Genomic DNA, 22,236 nt, shown 5'->3' with positions numbered 1-22,236 from the left:
GGCTACCTCGCTGCCTCTGGTTGCTAGAGAGATTTGGGTCGCCTAGCGCCTTCGTGTGGGTTTTCTTCGGCTAACGGGAGAGGGAGAGGGACAGCCGCGGGACAGAGTTGACACTGCCCGGGCTGCCGCCGCCGCTCGCTGAGGAGAGGGTACGGGAACAGGCCCCGCCCGGCTCCATCGGTGGCTCGGCCATCGGCTTCCCGCCCTCCGCTCGGCGGCCTCGGTGCGATCGGCGCTCGCTTCCTCGCCGCCAGGACTGAGCGAGGGGAGAGGCAAGATGGCGGACAAGGCGCCGAGCGGCTCGCAGAAAGCCAGTGGGAAGGTGAGGCCGTTTCGCTAGGCGGCCCAGCCGCCCACCGGTCCGCTCCGCCGCCGGGGGGGACACGGCCGCCGCCTGCCGGCGCGGCGGCGGGGCCCGGGAGTGGCGGGGCGACGAGGTGCGGGTGGCGCGGCCTGCTCCGTCCCTGCTCTCTGCCCGGGGTGACTGCGGGCCCCGGGAGGGGGTGGGGAGGCGGGAAGGGGTGGCGCGGCGGGGCCGGGGGTCCCGGGCCTCCCGCGGGGTATCTCCGCTCCCCGGGACCGCTCTGGACACGTCTCTAGCCCGGGCCGGCGGCAGCGGCCTCTTCGCGTCTCCGTGGCCTGGCGGAGGGATGCGGGGTCCCGCCGGGGCGCGGGTCGGCCTGTGCTAACGGGCGCGTCCCTGGTGCGGACGGTTAGTTAGTGCCACCCCTGCCCGTGTTTAGTTTGGGTCGTGCTGGGAGTTCTGTTTCTCCCTCTTCCCGCCCCCCCGTGGGCTGAAGCCCGTGTGGGGTTAGTTTCCAACTTGCGAGTGTGAAGGAAAACGGTAATTTGAGATCGAGTCTTTTCTTTTGATTGGTGATGGAATTATAAACTTTACAAAATCATCTTGGTATTCCCCGCTCTTTTCACTCTACCCGCCCTACTTCCTGTAGTTTGTGTTTGTTGGATTTGCGGGCCAGAAGTCCAGGTCGTGCAGGAGTTCTGGCAAAGTTGTCCAGAGCTGAAACCAGCGCCTGGCTGGCTGCGGGTAATACCTGCACAGAGCTGCTTGCTCTCTAAGCAACCCCCTCCTGCCAGCAGAGTACGGGGTAAAATATATTTTTGGGGATGCGCTGGTGGCTGATGGTTTGAGGATTAGCAATTAGTGACACTACCTTTTGCTCAGCCTTGTTGCAGGTTTTAGGCCAGAAGCATAGAAATCTTTCTTTTTTTTTTTTTTTTTTTTTAATTTTATTATTTTGTGTGCAAGCATGTACATCAGTCAAGGGAGAGGCCACGTTTTGGGTCAGGAATTTGCAGTCCTATATAGATGAATAATTTTTACCCATTTTTTATATTTGACTAAAACAGGATTTTATTTTATTTTATTTTTTTTTTCCTGCTAGGAAACTAGCTGAAATGTAGTCACCCAGTTGGTGTTATTAGAGTAGGAGAGTTTTATTTTTGTTTCTCTTTTATGATCTATTCCAAATATTGCCAGGAAACACCTTTGGCTTGGAACTGGAAGTAAGAGCTGGACAGAAAACTTTAGTAGTAAAGTAGGTCTTAATTTATGGAGAATGGTTTCTAGTGAATAAGACATTTTGGGATTTCAAGTATAATTAGACATGGAATAATAGTTAATTTATTGATTAGTGCAATTAATAACATGGTAGACAGAACCAACCCAGATATGATTGTTTTCTTTTTGCAGTTGCACCCTATGAGGTTTTTTTTGTTTTGTCATTTTACTATTTCTCTTTTATAAATATACAATAATAGTTAATTTATAAGAATAGTTCTCAGTCCTAGATCTTAGTTCTCCAGAGGTATGTACAGACACTTAACTCTTCATCCATCATCCATCCCATTGAATTCAGTGGGACTAACAAATGTTAGTATGTTGAAGAGGTCCTGTATTTTGCCATCTTCGTGCAGTTCCCCCTCACCCCTCAATTTCCCATTACTCTAGATGTATATGCCGTGTTTCCAGTAGTCTTTTTCCCATGCTCTATGTTCTAGATCTTGTTTTATTTTGTCAATATTATTTTATGTGCCAAAGAAAATAGTGGTGGTACATACATGGATCCATGAGAACGTTTTTGTTGAAAAGTGAAATAAAATAAGACATGCCTAGATTTTGGGATTTATTTATTAATGCAAGCATAAAAATGTGTATTTTTAGTTGAGCCTGTATGAAACTATTTATGGTTTAATAATCTAAGCAGATAACCATTTTGGTCAATTTCTTAAGGTAATTATTTGTCACTTTGTTTTTTTTAATAATTTAAGATTCATTTACTGGCATAGCATAATTGAAGTTTTAGGCTCCATTTCTTTTGGTGCATTGTGTTTACAAGTTATTTGTCTTGCAAGTACAATTATTCTTATATGCCTCATGGACTCCATAGGATGTGTTTCAGTGGCAATTCCTAGATGTGCTTTTGCTGGCTTCTAGCCTACCTCCTGGGAAGACACAGTGACATCTTATTTTCTCTGTTCTGTGAAGAGCTGTGGCCTCACGGTTGAAGGCTTTAAGGCTTACAGTAAGATATGGCTTCTCACCTTCAGAAGGTGTGGTGTTTGATCTTAGTGTCCACGTACAGATTTTGAATATCTAGCTAGTTGTTTTGTTTTATAGTGTAAAATCAAGCTTTATCCAGTCAGGTGTTACCTGTTTGATTCATTATTTGAAAACCATCTCTGGAGATGGTACAGGTCCAGGAGCACCCTGTGGGCTGTGTCGTTGTGGTGGTAGCTGCTTTTTATGATACTGTCAGCTTCTAAATAAGTTTGAGAGTCTCCGATGTGAAATGTGTTGCAAAAGCAACATCTATTCTTTTGTCACTTTGAGATTAGGATAGCAAGATAATGTGCTTGAGACTTCCAGAAATCTAAATAGGAAAGAAGGACAAAATTAAGGAAAATAGAGATTGCCCAAGACTGCACAGGAGGTCGGTGTAGGATATGATTCTAAAATGGCAGATACTGATTATGTTCAATTATTACTTGACGTAATGAAATATTGGCTGCTCTATGACTCTGCCATTTTCTCATTTTATCTTCTGAGAATAGTGACTATATTGCATGTCCCTCCTCTTACATATAATACTGTACAAATTGAGTACCATGTGGCAGAAGAGATTATCCACTGAGACTAAACTGTAGGTTTCCCATTTTTCATTCTAAAAGATGCTCTAACAATATTCCTTTATCTTAAATGCATTTCTCAGGCTTATTGAGTAAGGTATGTGTTAATTAGGTGTTGAAGAACAGCGATTACCTGCTTGTAAATGGACAGCTTTCCTTGGTAAGTTAGTGTAGCAACGTAAAATCTGTATGTGTGGTGAATTCCAGTTAGATGTAGCATTCCGCAGGATGGTGAAACTCATGATCTTTGTCTTTTCCCTGTGTTGTTGTTCGACTGGTGACCAGGAGTGGAGAGGTGTAAGTGCATTCTTCTGTTGATGGACATGTAAATGGAGGTGTCCTCGGTTCCTCTCTAGGAGCAGAAAGTTAAATATCGGCAGCTCCTGTTCATCTGAGTTTAAGGTTATAATGGAATAGCATTCTTTGCAAGTACTTTGGAGAAAACCATTTTCCATTTACTTTTGTGCTGGCAATTGATGTCCATTTAAATAGTGAATAAAATTAATATGCACAATTCCAGTAAATGTAAAGAGTAGATAGATTAGCTATAAAAGAATTTGCAGGTGTTTGCAAGCATTTGTTTTCTAGACAGTTTGGTAGAGAAGGAAAGAATAAAGCTGTGATTCCATTCGCTTTTCCTTGCTATCAGGGCTGACACAAACTGATCCCTGCCTTAGCTACTTTTTCCCTCCCAAACATTGGCCTCTAGTTGATTTGGCATGATTTGGGGTGGGGAGGGGAGAGATAGCATGCTATGAATTGGAACCTGTTTTGACTGAACCTCCGCAGCTCTCTCTTTGCTGGGTGATCAGTTAGATCTGGAAAAGTGATTGAATTCAGTGTGAGCAGCTGCCCAGTGCAAGGGCAGAATTGATGGAAGGTCTTGAAACTGGGCAAGAGTGTCTTGCACCGGAGTGTCTCATAAATGCTTTACCCTGAAGCTAGTAGTTTCTGCAAGGGCAGGGCTTTTATTTATGTTTAAATTGTAGCCATTAAAGTTGTAAAAATAACATTCAGCATTTGGAAGGGCACAGGATTGTCTTCTGGGGTTTATTGGCAGCTTTTGTTGCTCTTTGGTGTTTTACTAGATGGCATAAGTATTAATTAAAAAAAAATGTTTGCAAGATGTTTGATTATGTTATACAGCATATCTTAAGTATTTGTGAAATAACATGATCGTGCCAGTTTTACCCAGAGATTGTTAAATTTGGAGAAACCGTGGAGAACTGGATTTGTGGGTGCTTGCACTACTGACAGGAAGGGAGATTTGGGAGAGCAGTCATCTCTTCTCTGTTTGCTTTGGAAGCTGTCATGAAGCTGGAAGAAAATTTAAACGTCAGAATCTTAGAGAGGGCTCTCTGCTTTGGCTTTCATGTGTATGGTCCTTTGAAGATTTTTTTTATTTTTTGTAATTATTTTTTATTTTTATTTTTTATTTTTTATTTTTAATTTTTTAATTTTTTTTTATTAAAAAAAAATAATTCTGAAGGTTGAATAAACTTGGCTAGACTTGGTAATGGAGCTTTGAGGGACCTGACCTCCAAGGTTGTGGTTTGACAGGGCTGTATTTTACTGGAATACCATTTGAGCAGCCTGCATTGCCAGTTAGTTCTGCTGGCACAATTCCTTGAGGGACCTGTGCAGTGAAAAAGATTGAGAAAGTGGTCGAGCTGGAGAATAGTCCAGTTTGGGTGGGCGAGGAGAAGATGGGTTTCACGTAGGGTGGTAGAGGCAGTGAACTGGGAGTAAGAGGGCATTTGTAGATTGTTTATGCTGGCAATAACTTAAAGATGGACTTACTGCATTTTTGAATGTGAAGGAGCTATCCTCACATCTCAGCCATCACCAGGTGCAGGACAGAGCTTTGGGTGTGTTTCTTTCAACAGTTAGTCCAGTTGAGCTACTTAACATGAGAAGTCTGTTCCGGGTTTCAGCACAGGTGGTTAACATCTGAAGTACTCTTCTCTGCAAATGTTTAAAAGATACTGTGATTCTGCTGAGTCAGCTCAGCTGATATAATTCTTAAGGGGACAAAATTGCCCCTTTGGTCGAGGCAGTGCAGATGGATGCAGAGTGCAGTGCTGTAAGAAGTAGTTTTTTTAATAGCTGCTAATTAGAAACAGGCAGATAGCAGTTTGTAATGCTAGTTTATAGATGGGAAGAGAGGACTTTAAAAATAGGAACTGTTTGAAGAGGAGAATAATGTGGCTCTGGAAACCTGCTAGTTTCTGTGAGAAAAAGTTGCTTTACAAGCTAAAACTGCTTTTAGAAGTTTTCAAAGTGCACCTTAGTAGAAATTCTGTTGCTTGGCTAATGTTCAGGCTAGCATGCTCCACCGTGCAGTGGTCCCTGTTAGTGGGCTGGGAAGCGCTGCTGTACTTCTAACTCAGTGACTTCCAGACTTTTTTGATCATTGGCCTGCTTTTCCAATGGATCTCTTGCATTCTGCGGTGCACTGAAAGCCTTTCCAAGCAGTATCAGCTGCTCTGTTGCTGGAGCAACAGATTTAGTGACTGTTACTTTTTTTTATGTTCTTTCTCAGGATATTGTGTCTTTAGTGTCATTGTACTGAGTGTTGGTACTGTTTGTTACTGTGTGTGATGCCTTGTTTGTTGTCCTCACTGCAAGCAGCTTCAGCACCCATTGCTCTTGGAAGGTGTCACTTTCCAAAACTTCTGTAAATGAAACAGATGTGGACACTTGAGAAATGATAATTTCATTATGCTATTGGTAAATGACCTCCCCCCCCCAGCAGTGCTAGCTCTTGACTCTGTCAGTACACTACGGCAGATGGCATTGTATCAGTCCGCCTTTGAGATTTATCTTTTTAACTGCAGGTCTAAACGTTTTTGGGTTTTTTTGGTTTTTTTGGTTTTTTTTTTTTTTAAGGGTGGAATTGTAACTGATGTGTTAGTTACCACAGGGTGGCAGTTGGCAGCAGGAAGAATGCTGTTTTTAAGCTCTGAAATTCTGTTGCACAGTGTCTTTCTTCTAACTCTGTGATATTGTGCTATACATTCACAAATTCTCTGGGGGGAGGGCAAGTTTCATTAAGCTACATTTTTGCAGTATGTGGAACTGTGGATACCAGATTAGTGATTTGAGTGCCGTAGGCGGTTGCGAATCACAAAAAAAATACAGAGGAAAAATTTGCAGGAAGCACCGTTAGTAAGAGATGCTTGTGATGTATCCTTCCACATGCATTTTAATAAACTACTACTGGCACATGTGAACTAAACCTTTTATTAACTTCTGAGCCAAGATGTTCCTTGTGAGTAGTGTGTAGTGTTGCAAGTAAGCAGATTTGGGAGCTCTTTGGGAGTAAGACTTAATTGGGGGGGGGGGGTGTTCCTCCCTCCCCCCCCTTTCAGTTTAAAACAAAAAAACCCCAAACATACATTCCTAGGAGCCTTTTTCTTCTCTCTTTTGAGGGCTGTATCTTTGTGTCTCTCTACCTTTGTGGACTTGGTTCTGGCTCTTGAAGTGCTGTCTACCATTTTTTCTGAATTTATTGACTGTAGAACGTAGGAATATACTTGTTCAAAGATAAATGTCTCTAGTTGATGAAAAAGCATGGTGTGAAATGAAAACGAGTTCTAGTAAAGTATCTTCTAGAGTAGCATTTCATGCTTGTCTGTTTTAAAAGACTGGAGATGAGCACCGTATATTACAATTTCTGGTAGAAACTGTAAATTACTGGTAATAAGGAGAGGTGCTAACGTTCTGACTAATGAACAGATTTCAACTAATGGAAATATTTTATTTTGACTTAAGTTTCAATTTAGACATGAATTGTGCATCAGGCAGTTATGTCTTAATAGCAAGTCAGTGAGGTTTTCTGGAATTTGGGCATTACATTTTTTAAAAATGTGTTCCGTCCTGTTTGTTGGAGTGTTCTCCATCACTTAAACTCATTTAAAAACCCGATTTCTAAAAAAGCCTATGCACGTTTTATATATTCACCAGTTTCCATGTTAAAGTTCATCTACAGTTTAAAGTAATAATGTTAATTAGAGCAGTTTTGGAAATGATTTTATAGTAAGGCAAATATAATCAAGCACTTCATGCAATATTTAACACCCTTTAATGACAACTCTTGCAGATTCAGTGTTAACAAACTTACTTTTTTTCCTTGCAGTGGCAAGGAAATCCAGCTGTGGAAATGTAGATGTTTTTAATGGTAGCAAGAACAGTCTATCTTTAATCCCTTGTTTGCCTTATGTTGACATTGGTTATGCTGTGACCCTATTCATGTACGCCATTAAAATACATTACACATGTCTTTGTTCTTGTCTATTTGGATGTCAAAGTTGAAATCACATTTGAATTTGAAATTTGAATTTTGAATTGAAAATCACATTTGAAAAACTAAATAAAATGCCCCTGTTTGTTTGTTTCATTTTCTGTGCCTCACCTCCTCTTCATTCTCTCTTCAGGTCAGAGCACCAGATGCGGTACACACCACTGGATCTGCTGATACACATGTAAGTCCAAAATATTTAAAAACAGCAAAAAAACCAAACCCAAACCAAAAAAATCCAACCAAACCCACAAACTCAAAATAGGTCTGTTCTCCAAAGAAAACACTCGCTGCATGCATACTCTGTTGCATTGGGTATCTAATCTGTAGGTATTTGTAAATGAACCATTGATTTTCATGTTTAAAAATAGCCCTGAAACTTTCAAACTACCACTACTGTAGGAAGCTCTGCCGCGTGGTACTGCATTCATAATAGATACTTGAATGGGAAGAAGCTGTCTGTGGATGTTTACCTCTTATACTGAGGGATAGTTCAAAATACAAGGTGATTAATTGAAAGGGTCACTGTAGATTAAAGTGTCCTTTTGTATACAGTTGGCTTCTCAGAAATGAGATAGTGTGGCCCAAATTTCATCCTTATTTTTCTTTCTAGTATAATATACTTAAAGCAAAAGGTACGAATAGTTACCTAGTCTTTTTTTTTTATTATTTTTTTTTCCCCACTGAAGGGACCTTTGCTTGGTTATGTGGTTAGTATGTTGCCTGAAGACCTACCTATTTCTGAGCTAAAATGAAAACAGGCAGCAAGAGCCAAACAGAGCGTTAATACCAGACAATTCATTCTGTGGTTTGGATTTTCTTCAAAATTTCAATTTGATTTTGTATATGAAAAAGTCAATTACTAGCTGTTAAATTGCTTGTAAGGTAACATTGTTCAAGTTGTGAAAATAGAAACTTCCCATAAAGAAGTAGATCCTTTTATTGATTTGCTTTACTTGCTACAATTTGGAAAACTACTCTTAAATATCTTTTGAATGTTTTGTATTTTTTGTGGAACTGTGACTTCAGTACTTTGTGCCGCCTTACAGTCAATGCAGTGTTTTGTTTTGTGGGAGTTTGCTTTCATACAGTGATTTGCTTACTCAGCTAGAAGCTATCTTTTTGCTTCCATCACTTGTTTTACCCCATATTCCGTTTTTTGAAGGAGGAAGGTCTTCAAGTTTTGTATAGGAATTTTTGTTAGGAATTCTGTGAAGCTGAATATTGTTAATACTAATGTTATAATTGCCTACTGGAATGTAACTGGCAGGCATAAGTCCTATTAATTTATATTGCTGCAGCTGCTTTGAAGGTGGTGGTTCTTGGTTTGTTTTTTTTTCTGAGACTGTTTCTAAACTGAGGAGGTCTTAGTGCCAGAACTCTTGTTATTTTACAGCTGCTTCCCTTATATCGCTAGAACATATATTCCTGTGGCTGATCTGCAGGTATTCTGTAACATTACTGGAGAGATTATTTCCTGATGACAGGATAAACCTTTGGTTGGAGTGTGGTGTTTGTTTTGTCTGTGTTGTTATGCCATAGCATATGCCCATGTTTTGCCAAGGTTGTATATTGTTTGTCATACTGAAGTATACGCTGTCTTTCAGACAACAGGAAAACTGGATTTTATTAACTTTAAAAACACACAGATGCATGAAAAGCTCCTGATAAACCTGTCATAGAAGCTCATGGCGACAAACATAACGTCATAAACCAGATGACCTGCAGACAATGCTGCATTAATTTGTAGCTGATAATTTTCCTTTTAATCGTTAAGTAGGGAATATTTTTCAAAGAAATGAGCTGTTTTGGTCATATGCTTGATCTAAGAGGTGTTTGTAACACTAAACAAGGATTATGAACTGAAGGTATTTCAAAGAGTTGTTTTTCACTATGCTTTTTCTTATATAAAAAATTCTGAATAGGAAGCTGATACTAGAAATAAAACCCTTTTCAAAGAAAATTATTCCCAGAGGAATTGTTTGTTTGTTTGTTTTTAAAGAACTGTCAGTGCAAAAGCAGTAGTTTTAAGCATCGCTATATAAGAACATCCAAAATATTTTGAAGATACAGGCTAGTAGCTCATGCTTTGGTCTTTTGGGAGTTTTTTTGTTGTTCTTGTGCTGATTCTTTATGAATTGCTGTGTTAAGCTAGGAGTTTCCAGAGAAGCTTCTTATCTTTTCTCTCCTTTCCTTCCCATTGCCCATGTCCTTTGAACATCCTGTTGTCTCTTCTCTCTCAATGCTTTACTGCCTGTTAACTACCTAAATAGAATCTGAAGAATTTAATTCCATACTCTCCAGAAATGACTGTTATGTGGAGTCCCTCCTTGATCAGCATTTCAAGAAGAGAGGAATGGAGGTTAAATTACTTAAACCAGAAAGAATCTAGGAGCTAAATGTGAGATATTTTGTTTTATTTAAGTAGTAGCTGAAGACCTCAAGAATATGTTTTCTTCTTCAAGCAAAAATACTACACTTAAGCTTGAAGTACAACTGAAATTTAGCCTCCATTTTGTTCTTCAGCTACACCTGTTCAACCTTGCGCAAACATTCTTCTGGCCAAAATAGTTAGAAAAGCTTTTAGAATTTTCTTTGGTTTTTATTTTCTGGAAATTGCAATGAACAAAAAGGAACTGTAGTGCAAAGCATGTGTTTCCAAAGGTTTAGAAACTGTGTTGCACAGTGATAAGATCTCCAGGCTCTTACAGCAAGTACCCTTCAGATTTCAGCTGTGCTTGAATGGTACATTAAAAGCTTTCTCGTTAAACCAAGGGTGATTTTTTTTTTTAAAAAAAAAAACAAGTTTACATTTGGGGGTTGTATTGGATAATGACAAGTTCAGAGAGAAGTACAGGAAGCCTTTCCTTTGTTTTGTTTAGGTTAAGTCACTTCAGGTAGAAAATTTCTGGTCCAGACCAAGGTAAAGAGTAACATTATTTTAATTGTTTTGTAAACAGTTTAATGTTTGTTTTCTTACTGCTTTTGCAGCCTATAATGGAAAGCAAACTTAAAGCATTCAGTATTGGCAAAATGAGTGCTGCCAAAAGGACTCTGAGCAAGAAGGAGCAAGAAGAATTAAAAAAGAAGGTAATGGTATACCATGAAAATTGTATTTTGTATGCAGAACTGAAATGAGTTTGCTTTTAGATTACAACCAGCTTTATCATCAAATTTATTTATTTTGATAATTGTAGCTTTCTACGAACAAAAGCAAATTGTGTTTTGCATGTTTAATTTGTTCCTGGCATCCGTGGCATTAAGATAGAGAGGCAGGCTTGCTTGCCTCTCCTCCTGTGTGAGAAATAGAGTTCTCTGGCTTCCTGGAATACTGAATTACAACAACTCATTGATTGTCATATTGCTCAGTATGAAGATATCATATATCAGCCATCATCTTAGGTTATTTTCTGTTCTTTGTTTGCTCTCTGTCAGATTTCAGTAACTAGAAATTGTTTCAGTATGCGCCCTTGTTATTTTGTAAAACATATTTTCATCTAATGACTTCTTTTGGAATTAATAAAAACATTAACATTTGATACTGAATTTTTGGGTACTTAGGAGCGTCCAAATTCTAGTAAACATGTAGCTTATAGTTGGTTAGGTGGAAGTTTTGAAAATTTTGGGTTTTGAACTTTACACACACAACTCTTACTATATCTCAGTGGGATATCTCCTGCTAGGTTGTTGGGAATACTAGCCTAAAGAAACACAGTAGTGCTAAATTCAGTGCATCACTCAACTTAATAAAGTCATTGAATTAACTTCTTCTCTGGAAAATGCAGACGGTCCTGTTTTTAATCTCCTTCAGTCACATGGGTTGAGTGTAATGGGTAAGATGAAATATATACTGTTCTCTGATGCTTAGGTCAACAAAGCTCCAGTTTCATGATGCTGGTCTTTCATATGATCTCTTCTATTTGGCATCTTTTGAATGTTAAATTGCTGTGTAAACTCTTGTAAATGAACAGTCGTATTTGAGCACATAGGCCTCATTCCCTTTACATATTATATGCTGTGTTCTTCCCACTTTTCTCAGAAATTTGAATTCTGTCTAAAATTGAAACTGATGCAGTTTGTAGCATGAACTCTAGAAAATAAAAACGAATGTCACAGCTAATTTAAGAATACTGTCTAGTGAAGGTTCTTCTGTGATGATAGTAAATAGATTAACATTTGCTATGTAGGAGGATGAGAAGGCTGCTGCAGAAATTTATGAAGAATTCCTTGCTGCCTTTGAAGGAAGTGATGGTAATAAAGTGAAAACATTTGTAAGAGGAGGAATCGTTAATGCATCTAAAGGTATAACTAATCTTTTTTTGGCAGGGGGGGGGTGGTGGTGGATCAGTTGGCTTTGAGTAAAGACGAAGATTGACTTTGAATTGTATTTTAAAATTGATATGTTACATTAGAAGCAGCAAAGGAAACTTGATGCTAAAATTTACTTTATGCTTGGACTTGTTAGGTAGGTAGTGGGGTGATTTGTCTTTTAAACTTCAGAGGAAAAAATGCTTTGTTTTAAAATGCCTCATCTGTGTTCTTTTTCTTAATGTTAAAACATGTTAAATTAAGGAAAGTTTGTATTATGACTTTTAAAATTAAATAATATATCGAATTGAATGAACAAGACTAAAGAACAACAGCAGTCTTTCTAATAAACAGTATTGTGCAGTATTAGTTAATACTACTTGGTTTTAATTTGCCTTTAATTTCAGAGGAGCATGAAACAGATGAAAAACGGGGTAAAATCTATAAGCCTTCATCACGATTTTCAGATCAAAAAAATCAACCAAACCAGCCATCTAATGAGAAGCCTCCATCACTTTTAATGATAGAAACCAAAAAGCCTGTAAGTATCTTATTTGAATATTTACCCCATACTTAGGAAGTAATTGGAAGTGCTTAGAAAAAGGTTGGTGTGATCTTGCAGAGTACTTTTATCTGCATTTATCACATATTAATAGAAGGTGGAAATTTTTGTTTACTTAATCCCATAACAAGATGATGAAATGCAGAGGTCCAGTAGCCCCATTTCCAGCATGATATACCTAGTACTGCACTTTGATTTGGCTGCTTTATTTTTTTACTGTGTTCCTGCTAATTGAGGCAGACTTCTTAGCAGTACAGATTTAGTGACTGTTGCAAAGTAACAGTATCTCCAGTCCCGAGAATTTGTGAAGTTTTAGAAGCAATTCTTCTTGCTGCCATCTGTTTTCAGGTTTTTATAACTTAAAAAAAAAAATATAAAATTGACCTTTGTATTGATCCAAGTTTTTCTTGGTGAGGTTTTTGAAATATTTTTTTTTGTGGTAGTGTTTGAGAATACCCTTTAGCTCTTTGAGTTGTACCAAGTAAGTTGTAGAACCTGCACACTTTTGAAGCTGAACACCTCATTTTTATTTATTTTGACTTCTGCATGGTTTGATACTTCTTTCTGTTCTTAAACTGAGATATTATCATAAAAAGTCATGGAAATACTATGAACTAACTTAGTCTTCAGGTCAAGTGATAGTTATGCATGATTACTGTTACTACTGTATATGTGTAATTAATGTCTTGGACGTCTTAAAAAAGTCTTTTAATAGAGCTTACTATAATTTTTAGGCTTAACCGAAACATTATGATACTGCCTGTTAGGGTGGGAAATTAGATGTACTGTGGTAATTGTGAGTAATCCCATCCTGGCCTCCCTCCAGCTTTAAACAAAACTCAAATTTAGACTAGTGGGGTAATACTGGATGGCAGTTTTGATTTTCTTTGTATGTAAAGCTCTACAGTTACAGATATGAATTGTAGCATTTTTTATTATACTGAGCTCTGTTCTGTCATATGCAAGTATTTGTACTGTAAGAATATTATTGCTTTTCAAATTTGTCATAAATACTTAACAAGTAATGCAATCAGTTTACTCGCTTGCCCTGTCCAATGGTGATTGAAGATAATGAGGTAAAAATGATTTTATTTATTTGGCAGACCCTCCCCAAAAACAAAAACAAACAAACAACTTTGCCTGGGGTGAGTAGGAAGTCCAGTTTTTCCAAAGCTGTAGTGTGTAACACAATAAATATTTTGTATGTCTGCCTATTGGAAACGTTTTCATATAAAACCAATGTTGTTGAAGATAAAAGTTCAAATGAGTTAGTTAAGGTTCATGTGTCACAGTAAAAAAAAAAAGAAAAAAGCATTACAATATCCATATTTGTTGTTCAAGAGTGTTTTTTTCTGAGGCTCTTGAACTATTCAGAGTAACTGTTTCTTCAGACCTGTATTTATATCTGAAAGGAAGCAAAAGAAGAAACTTCTTTTCACAGAGAATGTTTGTCTGTGGCTTAAATAGTTGCATATATATATATGTGTAAAATAATTAACATGTATGTGTATACACATATATAAATTTAACTAGAGCATGATGGTTTGGTAGGGTGTAGTCTGCTTCTAAGTTTCTAAGTGGAACAGACCAACAAAATACATTACAGATGTTTTAAATTTGTGTCTTGTAGAGACAGTGTTAGATCACATGTGCTGCATTGTAATAATAAGTAACAAAGTTTAGTTTAAGCTCTTCTTATTTATATATTTTCTAGCTTTGTCTTTGATAGCGCTCAGTCTTAATGTCTTCAAGTCTGTATGTTTTGGTTTTTTGCGTTTTTTTTTGTTTTTTTTTTCTTCTGTAGTTTACTTGGTTTGAAAGCTGTGGGTAAAACATGCATGGAAATTGTCTAAAATTGTTATATACAGATAATTTTTATTTCTGTTTTTTTTTTTCTTGTCTACTGAAATGTTGGCTGATATATCTTTAATTTTAGCCTTTGAAGAAAGGAGAGAAGGAAAAGAAAAAGAGCAATTTGGAACTTTTTAAAGAAGAATTAAAGCAGTAAGTTTGATTAGTTTTTACTGTAAATAAAGAAGACACAAGTATTGTACTTTGTTTTTACAGACAATACTTAGGATCATTCTTGCTAAGCTGTTTCCCAAAATAGGTTTTTGTTTTGCTTTTTCCCCAGTTGCTTGTGGAGTGGTATGACTTAATTAATAATGGCAATATAATTAAACAGAGTATGAACCCATGCTGGAAGATGCTTGGTATAGGTGTCTTCGGTTCGTCTGGATAATTACAGAATCACAGAGTAGTTTGGGTTGGGAGGGACCTTTGAAGGTCGTCTAGTCCAGCCCCCTGCAATAAGCAGGGCCATCTTCACCTAGACCAGGTTGCTCACCATGCTATAGTTGCCATCGAATTAGTTCTGTGGTGTTCCTTGGTACTTCTACCCTTTCTTATGCTGAATGGTGATGTGTTTACCACTCTTGCTGCAAAGGACTTCTGTTTTGCAGTCTGTCATTCACCAGAGGCTATAAAATGATCAAAAAACAAACCGAAAAAGCCCAGTATGCGACTTAAATCTTTGTCTGTTGAAATGAATGAATTTCTTTGCATGTCGGAGATGCTTGACTGTGACCTTTGAAAGAGTTTGGTACTGCATTCCTAACCAGAAGAATACCCAGAACAGTTAAACAAAAAAATTACGTATAATTGCATAAAATATTTCAGAGATCCCAGTAAATGAATGACTGGCTATGTTTCCAAAGCTACTGAAGATGATTTTTTGGGTCAGTTAGGTGTGAATAGAACCAGCCATCTACCAGGATAAAAAACGGAAATGTAGGTTTGCTTCTGTGACAGCTGCTGTCAGTATGTTACTTACAAATGGAACTTGGGATGTTATTCTGTTATAAATTAACAAGTGTGAACCTGTAAGTGAGAACACTTGTTAACGTGGTCTCATGCGTTGTTAAAGTTAGTGGAGAACAGAGCAAGACATGTAGGTAATGCAAGGGATGAGGATGGTCAGGTTTTTGGTGTTGACTTTTCTCTTGCTGGCAATGTAGCAAAGAGATTGGTAGCAAACTGAAATGTGTATCAGATTCAGGAAGAACAAGAAGTTTTGTTAGCGTCTCTAAAACTATATCCAGAGGAACTGTAGTATGAGGTTGAGCTTTTGTATTAATGCAGAAATAAGACTTGTAATAAAAGTTTAAAGATACTCTACTTCTGCTTTCATAATTTTAAAAACAAACTGAATACTGCTTCAGAAAGCAGATTCTTTCACTTTTGAATGTGTAATGCAGCAGAAAGAGCAGCATGTGTATTGAGTGTGAGTGCCCTATATTTAGCCTGATGTTAGAGATAGAAAACAAAATAGGTATGCATTAGAAAACATTAGGTACTGCATTATAAATCCATAAATGGCTCTTGTGAGTAGTGTCTGAACTTCACTGCTCTCTGTTCATTAGTTGATATAAATGAATTGAATTGACAGCCTTATATTCCTGGTACACAATATCTTCGTACAAGGATTTAAGGCCAAACTACAAAGAACCAAATAGTTACTTGCGTGAGTACTATCCTCAGAGGTATAAACTGAGACAAGGCCCTGTACGTTTGGAAACGGTCATATTGGGGTGTCTGTCACCCTACAAGGTGACAGCCTACATGAATAAGGCTTAGAAAAGGTAGGAGGAGAAATAGACACTAGGGAGTTGTGTGCGTCTTGAAAAGTCATCTGAACAGTCAATGATGTCTGGCAGTTGGATGTGGAATTCAGGTCACTTTTTCAGAGGATTCTGATTTCTGGTCTTGTAAACTGCTTCTCAAACCAAGTCAATTCTTTTTGAGATTAAAGCACAGCATGAATGAGAAAGCATGCAATTGGAATTCTGCTAGATACATTCTAGTTGATTGAACAGAATTTCAAACATACTCGAGATTTTCACAAGCCCTTTGTTTAATATTAAAAATTCTCCTATTTCTGAAGTTAATTGAAAATTTTAGAATAAGAACCTCAAAAAGCTATTGTTACTTACGTTAAACTTGTTTTGTAGAATACAAGAGGAGCGTGATGAAAGACATAAAACAAAAGGTAGATTGAGTCGTTTTGAACCACCCCAGTCAGATTCAGATGGCCAGCGTCGTTCAAGTAAGTAGATGTTATTTTTCAGGTTTGTTTGGGCTACAAAATTTGTGGACTAAAATGTGTATCTATTTCTCATTTATTCAGTGGATGCTCCTTCAAGAAGAAACAGATCATCTGGTGGTAATATAGACTCTTTTCTCATTCAATATAATGTTGTTAGTTAAATGAATAGGAAAGATTATGACTTCTTTTTTCTTCCTGTTTTTTCCTCCATTGTTTTAGTACTGGATGATTATGCACCAGGGTCACATGATGTTGGAGATCCAAGCACAACAAATTTGTATCTTGGAAACATTAATCCTCAAGTAAGTTTGGGGCCAAGGAGTAAAGTGCAGTGTTGGCATGTTTGGGTCCAGCTGAATTTTTTTTTAGTGGCAATTTCCCCCTTTTTTATTTTAAACCATATGCATATGTTTAAACATATATACTTGGTCAAATTGGTGACTGTAGCGGCAGTATTCATTTAAAGAAATGCTCTGTACATGATGCTGCAAAAGTTAAGGTTTAGACTATCAATTTGCATCATTACTAGATGCAAAAATGCTCAGTTAAAATAATTTTTCCATGGATATCTCCATGCAAGGTGGATCGTATCTCAAAAATTTGAGTGTGCTCTGTTTAAAATGCAATTTTTTTAGTTATTATTATTGCAGTAGATCGCATTGGGGAGGTATCAATGAAGTGTGGTTTGTCAGGAAACTCAGAAAATTAAAATTTTGACATTTGCACAATAACATGAATGAGTATCTTGGAAATATAGTAGCAAGATACTAATTTTTACCTTTTTTCACGTAGATGAATGAAGAGATGTTATGTCAAGAATTTGGACGCTTTGGACCACTAGCAAGTGTTAAAATTATGTGGCCAAGAACTGATGAAGAAAGAGCAAGAGAAAGAAATTGTGGCTTTGTTGCCTTTATGAACAGGAGAGATGCTGAAAGAGCATTAAAGAATTTAAATGGTAAACAGATTTCTCAGTTTGGAATTGTAATTATCTTTGTAGGAATATTGAGGAGTAACTGTAAAAGGATCTTCAAGTTGTTTTATCAGACTAGTGATAAATGTGCTGTAACTCCAGTAGATGCCACACTGGAAGTGATTTTAGTTTACACTGACTGTTTAGGGCACCTGAATGTCATCAAACCATAGTGTACACAGGAGCTGGGAATACTGCTGGCTTCTGCTGTGATAAAGATGTAAAATAGACGGTTTCAGAGGATGTGAGTGGGAGGTAATGTTTGATAATCTCTCCTCTGTAAACAGACTATTTTAAGAAGTAATCTATTACTTACAGATGTTTACCAACGATACTTTTTGTGAATAAATTTAACTACTGCACAGGATATAATTATTAATGTTATATTCTTCTGAATAATGGCTAAATTCTTCATATTGAAGAGGTAATGGTACTACACCAGACATGTAATTTTGCATATGGACTATCTTGTCTATCTTTTATTTGAAAAAAATAAAAAATAAAAAATCTTACTTAATGAAGAAGGCTATGTCCTTACAGTTCAGGAAGAGCCTGAAAATCAGAAATCAGCATTCTTGACAAAAAGAGTAGAAAATGAAAGGTTGCCCTTGCATAGCTTACTCAAAATGGTCGTTTACTAGGACCATTAGTAAGTAAGCTTACAGTGTGTAGGAGCTCTAATTGTTTATTACATTTGGTTTTGAGTAACATAATTTGAAATTTTTTATTATGGATTAAACAGTTTGAATAACTAAAGTGCAGAAACAATACCATTTAAAAATTATTCTGTTCATTTTGAAGTGCTGAATATCAAAAGTTTTTATTTTTATTTTTTTCCCCAACAATTCAAGTAATTGTGTACTGTAGTCTCCTGAAAATGTACATTAGGGGAAGATTAATAAAAAATTTAATGTAGTAGGCTTTTATTTGCACATGGTGTAGTCTGATAGATGTGTAGTCTGATAGATTTCCTTATAATCAACAATGTAAGCAAAAAGTAAACCAGGGTGGGCAAACCTAAATGCAGCACTTGAGTGGAGAAATCTCAAGCAGTGCAGAAGCAATTTGTAACGGGATGATGGTTTTGGTTTTTTGTTTGGTTTTTGTTTGCTTTTACTTTTTCAGGCAAGATGATTATGTCGTTTGAAATGAAGCTAGGTTGGGGCAAAGCTGTACCTATACCACCACACCCAATATACATTCCGCCTTCTATGATGGAGCATACCCTCCCGCCTCCTCCGTCAGGACTGCCTTTTAACGCCCAGCCTAGGGAGAGATTGAAGAATCCTAATGCTCCAATGTTACCACCACCAAAAAACAAGGAAGATTTTGAGAAGGTAACTTACAGTACCCTGGGCCATATCTCATTGTTAAATACTACATCTGTGACAGTATTTCAATGGCTTCATAGATTTGCATTGTTCAGGCTGACTTTGGCGGCCCTTAGTGTACAAACTCACTGGCTCCCTGCTGTAGCCCAAGGGAACCTGCTTAATTGCTGAAGCTCCGTTTCATGTCTATGTTAGGGTACAGTATATTGGGTCTTGATTTGTTGTAGTGCTGCTTTAAATCTGGCTATCATTTTCCCCCTCCAGGCTCCCTGGATTTTTTTCTCCTACGTCCCCCCCCTTTTGTTGGCTGCCAAATTGCAGTAACTAAATTGTTTTCCTTAGAGAAAATACTACATTTTAATTTGGGTAGCATTATTTTTACACTAGAGGAGTTGATATATTTTGTATAGAAGGTAATTAATCTGGACATTGAGTAAGTATTTTATGCTACTTTTGGAGTCAGTTTTCAAACTTTTTATTCCTGGAATATTAGCTGATTAAAAGGGTAAGTATCTTGTAATCACAAACCAACTTAAATTACATTTGTAAGAATTTGTTGATTTTTTTTGAGTGACACTTAAATGTTAGGGCTGTTGTTTTGTAAGACTTGGGTATAAAGTAATGCCAACGTGATCCAAGTCAAATAGTTTAGAATCTTTTCATACATTTAAGAACTCCTTTCTTAATTATATTCATCGTAGTACCTATTCAATGCATCAATGTACATTCTATCAGGAATGTTCTGATACTTTGCAATTAGTGAACCTTTATGGTTCACTGACACAACCATTTGCATTTTGTGTAATTGCTTAGTTATAACTTCACAGCAGTGATTGCCTGCAAAACTTGTGATAGATGTGTAGTATTTTCATTGCATATGTATATTTTTGCTTGTTACTTGTTAACAATACTCACATATTCTATGTTTATTATCTGATGTGACTTCATATACAGACTCTGTCGCAAGCCATAGTCAAAGTGGTTATCCCAACAGAAAGGTACATGTTTTTCTTTATTATTACTGATCTAAATATAGAAAATTTCCCCTTCGGAATTTTAAAGAAAAATGGTGATGTTGAGGAAAAGGTAATGGCTTGACTGAGCAATGGTTCTTTTGTGACACTTGAGAGAAATGTGTGTGTTTTACAGTCTTATTATCCTTACTTTAATAACTTTTTTTTTTTTAGTAAGGATAGGTTTAAATAATTATCTTTTGCATTGAATTCAAGCACTACATGTAGTTGGAGGCTAATTTTGTGAGTGAACACCAGGGTGAAATAGCTTATCTTAGAGGCACTGTGCAAGTCCTGATGTAAACCTTGGAGTATTTCATAGCTAGGATGCAGCTGTCTCCAGTGTGGTGCTGTGGGGCTTTTTTTAATTCCTGGTTTTGTTTTACTTGTACATTGTGAACAGTTCACTTAAAAATCAGATTTTATTTCCCTTTTTTTTTTTTTTTAATGTTCAACAGTTAATAATTTTGGTCACTGAAAAATGTAGTTCTGTATTGCAAGGGTATTTTTACATTTTGGTCCCAATCAGTACTCCTGCATTCACACTAGTCTAGGTGTGCTCTTGCTCAGTTAAGCTAAAACCTTTTCCCAAACACAGGAACACAACACTGTTATAAAAGTAAATAAGCACAAAAGATTACCAAATTCTCTTTGACATTGGCCTTGGTGAGCAACACCAGCTGAACTGTCTGCGGCAGCGGGGGACCAGGAAAACATCATGGGATGGATTGGGAAAGTATACAGTTTTTGACCAGACATTGGTACGATCGGCTCCAATAAATGTGGTTTTATTATAACTGAAAAACTTTTTTTTTGTTGGCCAACTTAAGCTAAATGACATTTTAAAATAATGCACTTAAAATTATCATCTTTTTTACTACACTGTTTTAATTGTCACAAAGTCCCTTTTTTCTTTTTTTTTTTACGTGTGTGTGTGGGGAAGAGATTTCTAAAGTTAGTTATAGTAGTATATTGACGTATTTGCCATTAGATGCTCAAATGCACTAGTATTTCTGATGAAATTTTAGGAAAGTACAATTTTGTTGGGTAGAGACGTGAATAATTCGGGCGAGTGGGGCAGGTCTTGATTTGGGAAACGTACTGAGTAGTAGAACAAGTACTTGTAAAACTGTAGAGTTCTTACAGAGTAATTAGCTTTCAGAGAAAAATATGTTTCCATTTTATTTACTGTAGCGTTTTGAGATCTTGTATGATAAGAAAAGATCATGTTAGTTGAATTGTATTTGAAAATACTTCTAATTTTTTTCCATGGTAACTTTCAGCTGAGACTATCACACAGTGCATTGCATCATGCAGAAGTTTCAACTGACTTTGGTGGGATAATACATTTAATTATTCTCTTTTGCTTGAAAATTTTCAATACCGGTTTGTAACATCTCTTACTTCTTAGCGTTTACTAAACAGAAAACCTTGAGCATACACAATCAGGTTTTTTTCTGAGAAATTAACTTTCAAGTAGTCATGTCTTATATACCAAAATGCGTATAACACCCTCTTTCAGATACGGGATGTACTGAATTTATTTTCGTACATCTGAGGTCTTTCCAAAGCAGATGTTCTTGTTCAAGCATAAGATGCTCTTATGCATCTTTACTGGACTCAATGAAAAAAAAATTAGTTGAAAACCAATGGCATGGTTTTGCGGGAAGCCAGAAATGATCTCGCTGAACTTGCCTTAGAATAAATGAATGGTGTAATAGCTCAGAGACTTGAAAGCTAATTTTAATTTTTTTCTTACTGATGTTTTCAAATACAGTTCATATAACAAGGACAGTCTTGCTATTTAGACTTTGAGAACGCTACTTTCAATAAAATGGCTACAGAATTATTGAGACTGTATTCTCTTTACAATGTTTCTGGGATTATAAAAAGCAGACAGGAAAATTGAGCTGTAGGTAGCTGTTTGGAGTTTTTTGTGTAGTATTTGAGGCAAATGGCTGGTATAAGATAGAACATTTGCAGATGGCAGGAGCAGGTTTTTATCACTGTTTTTAAGTTGAAATTTTTTTTGATCTAGTGCATTATATCTGTGGCAGAACTTTGAATACTCACGGTAGAAAATAATCACTTTAAAAACTGCTAAAAGGAAATCTAATGAAATACATGTTAAGAACCAATATCCATTTGTTACATCTAAGAAAATAAATTTAAAAATGTAAAAATCTGTATTTTTTTTGTTTGCATCACATTCAAAGGACGTGTGCTGTGAAGCTTTTGATATACGTAGGTAATCAAGATTTGAAAATTCAGGATCCTGTTTCAAAAAAAACCCAAAAGGTTGGAAACTGATCACTGTTCTTTATGAAGCTTATATGACTTTTCCGGTTGGCATGTTTATAAGTGGCTTTGCATTTTCAGATGTGACTTGAAAAGTGTGCACTTCACATCTGCTTCTTGCCTGTCTCAGGATGTAGTGCTGAATGAAACAAATACAGATTTTTATTTTTTAATTGTTATTTGGTTCACTTGAGTG

At 37.0% G+C, this 22,236-nt stretch overlaps 1 protein-coding gene across 4 annotated transcripts in view; it reads left to right on the top strand.

The window, feature by feature from the left end:
* The first annotated feature begins 252 nt into the window (after window positions 1-252).
* The window catches only part of U2SURP (U2 snRNP associated SURP domain containing), a 45,110-nt gene continuing 23,126 nt past the window's right edge, over window positions 253-22,236 (top strand). Inside the window, exons 1-13 of one of the 4 annotated variants that reach the window (XM_074153197.1) lie at window positions 259-322; window positions 7,587-7,634; window positions 10,442-10,540; window positions 11,638-11,752; window positions 12,166-12,299; window positions 13,424-13,465; window positions 14,257-14,324; window positions 16,331-16,425; window positions 16,507-16,539; window positions 16,645-16,727; window positions 17,218-17,383; window positions 18,524-18,735; window positions 19,684-19,727. In XM_074153197.1, the coding sequence (XP_074009298.1) occupies window positions 278-322; window positions 7,587-7,634; window positions 10,442-10,540; window positions 11,638-11,752; window positions 12,166-12,299; window positions 13,424-13,465; window positions 14,257-14,324; window positions 16,331-16,425; window positions 16,507-16,539; window positions 16,645-16,727; window positions 17,218-17,383; window positions 18,524-18,735; window positions 19,684-19,727 (1,184 nt within the window). In that variant the 5' untranslated portion in view covers window positions 259-277. Of the gene's footprint in view, window positions 323-7,586; window positions 7,635-10,441; window positions 10,541-11,637; window positions 11,753-12,165; window positions 12,300-13,423; window positions 13,466-14,256; window positions 14,325-16,330; window positions 16,426-16,506; window positions 16,543-16,644; window positions 16,728-17,217; window positions 17,384-18,523; window positions 18,736-19,683; window positions 19,728-22,236 lie in introns of all 4 variants that reach the window. The other 3 variants (XM_074153196.1, XM_074153198.1, XM_074153199.1) reach the window with 3 other exon arrangements.

The sequence above is a fragment of the Numenius arquata genome, chromosome 9 (genome assembly GCF_964106895.1).
Source record: "Numenius arquata chromosome 9, bNumArq3.hap1.1, whole genome shotgun sequence".
Lineage (NCBI taxonomy): Eukaryota > Metazoa > Chordata > Aves > Charadriiformes > Scolopacidae > Numenius > Numenius arquata.
Note: the sequence above shows the minus strand (reverse complement) of the source record. Positions and strands in the feature narration are given on the sequence as shown.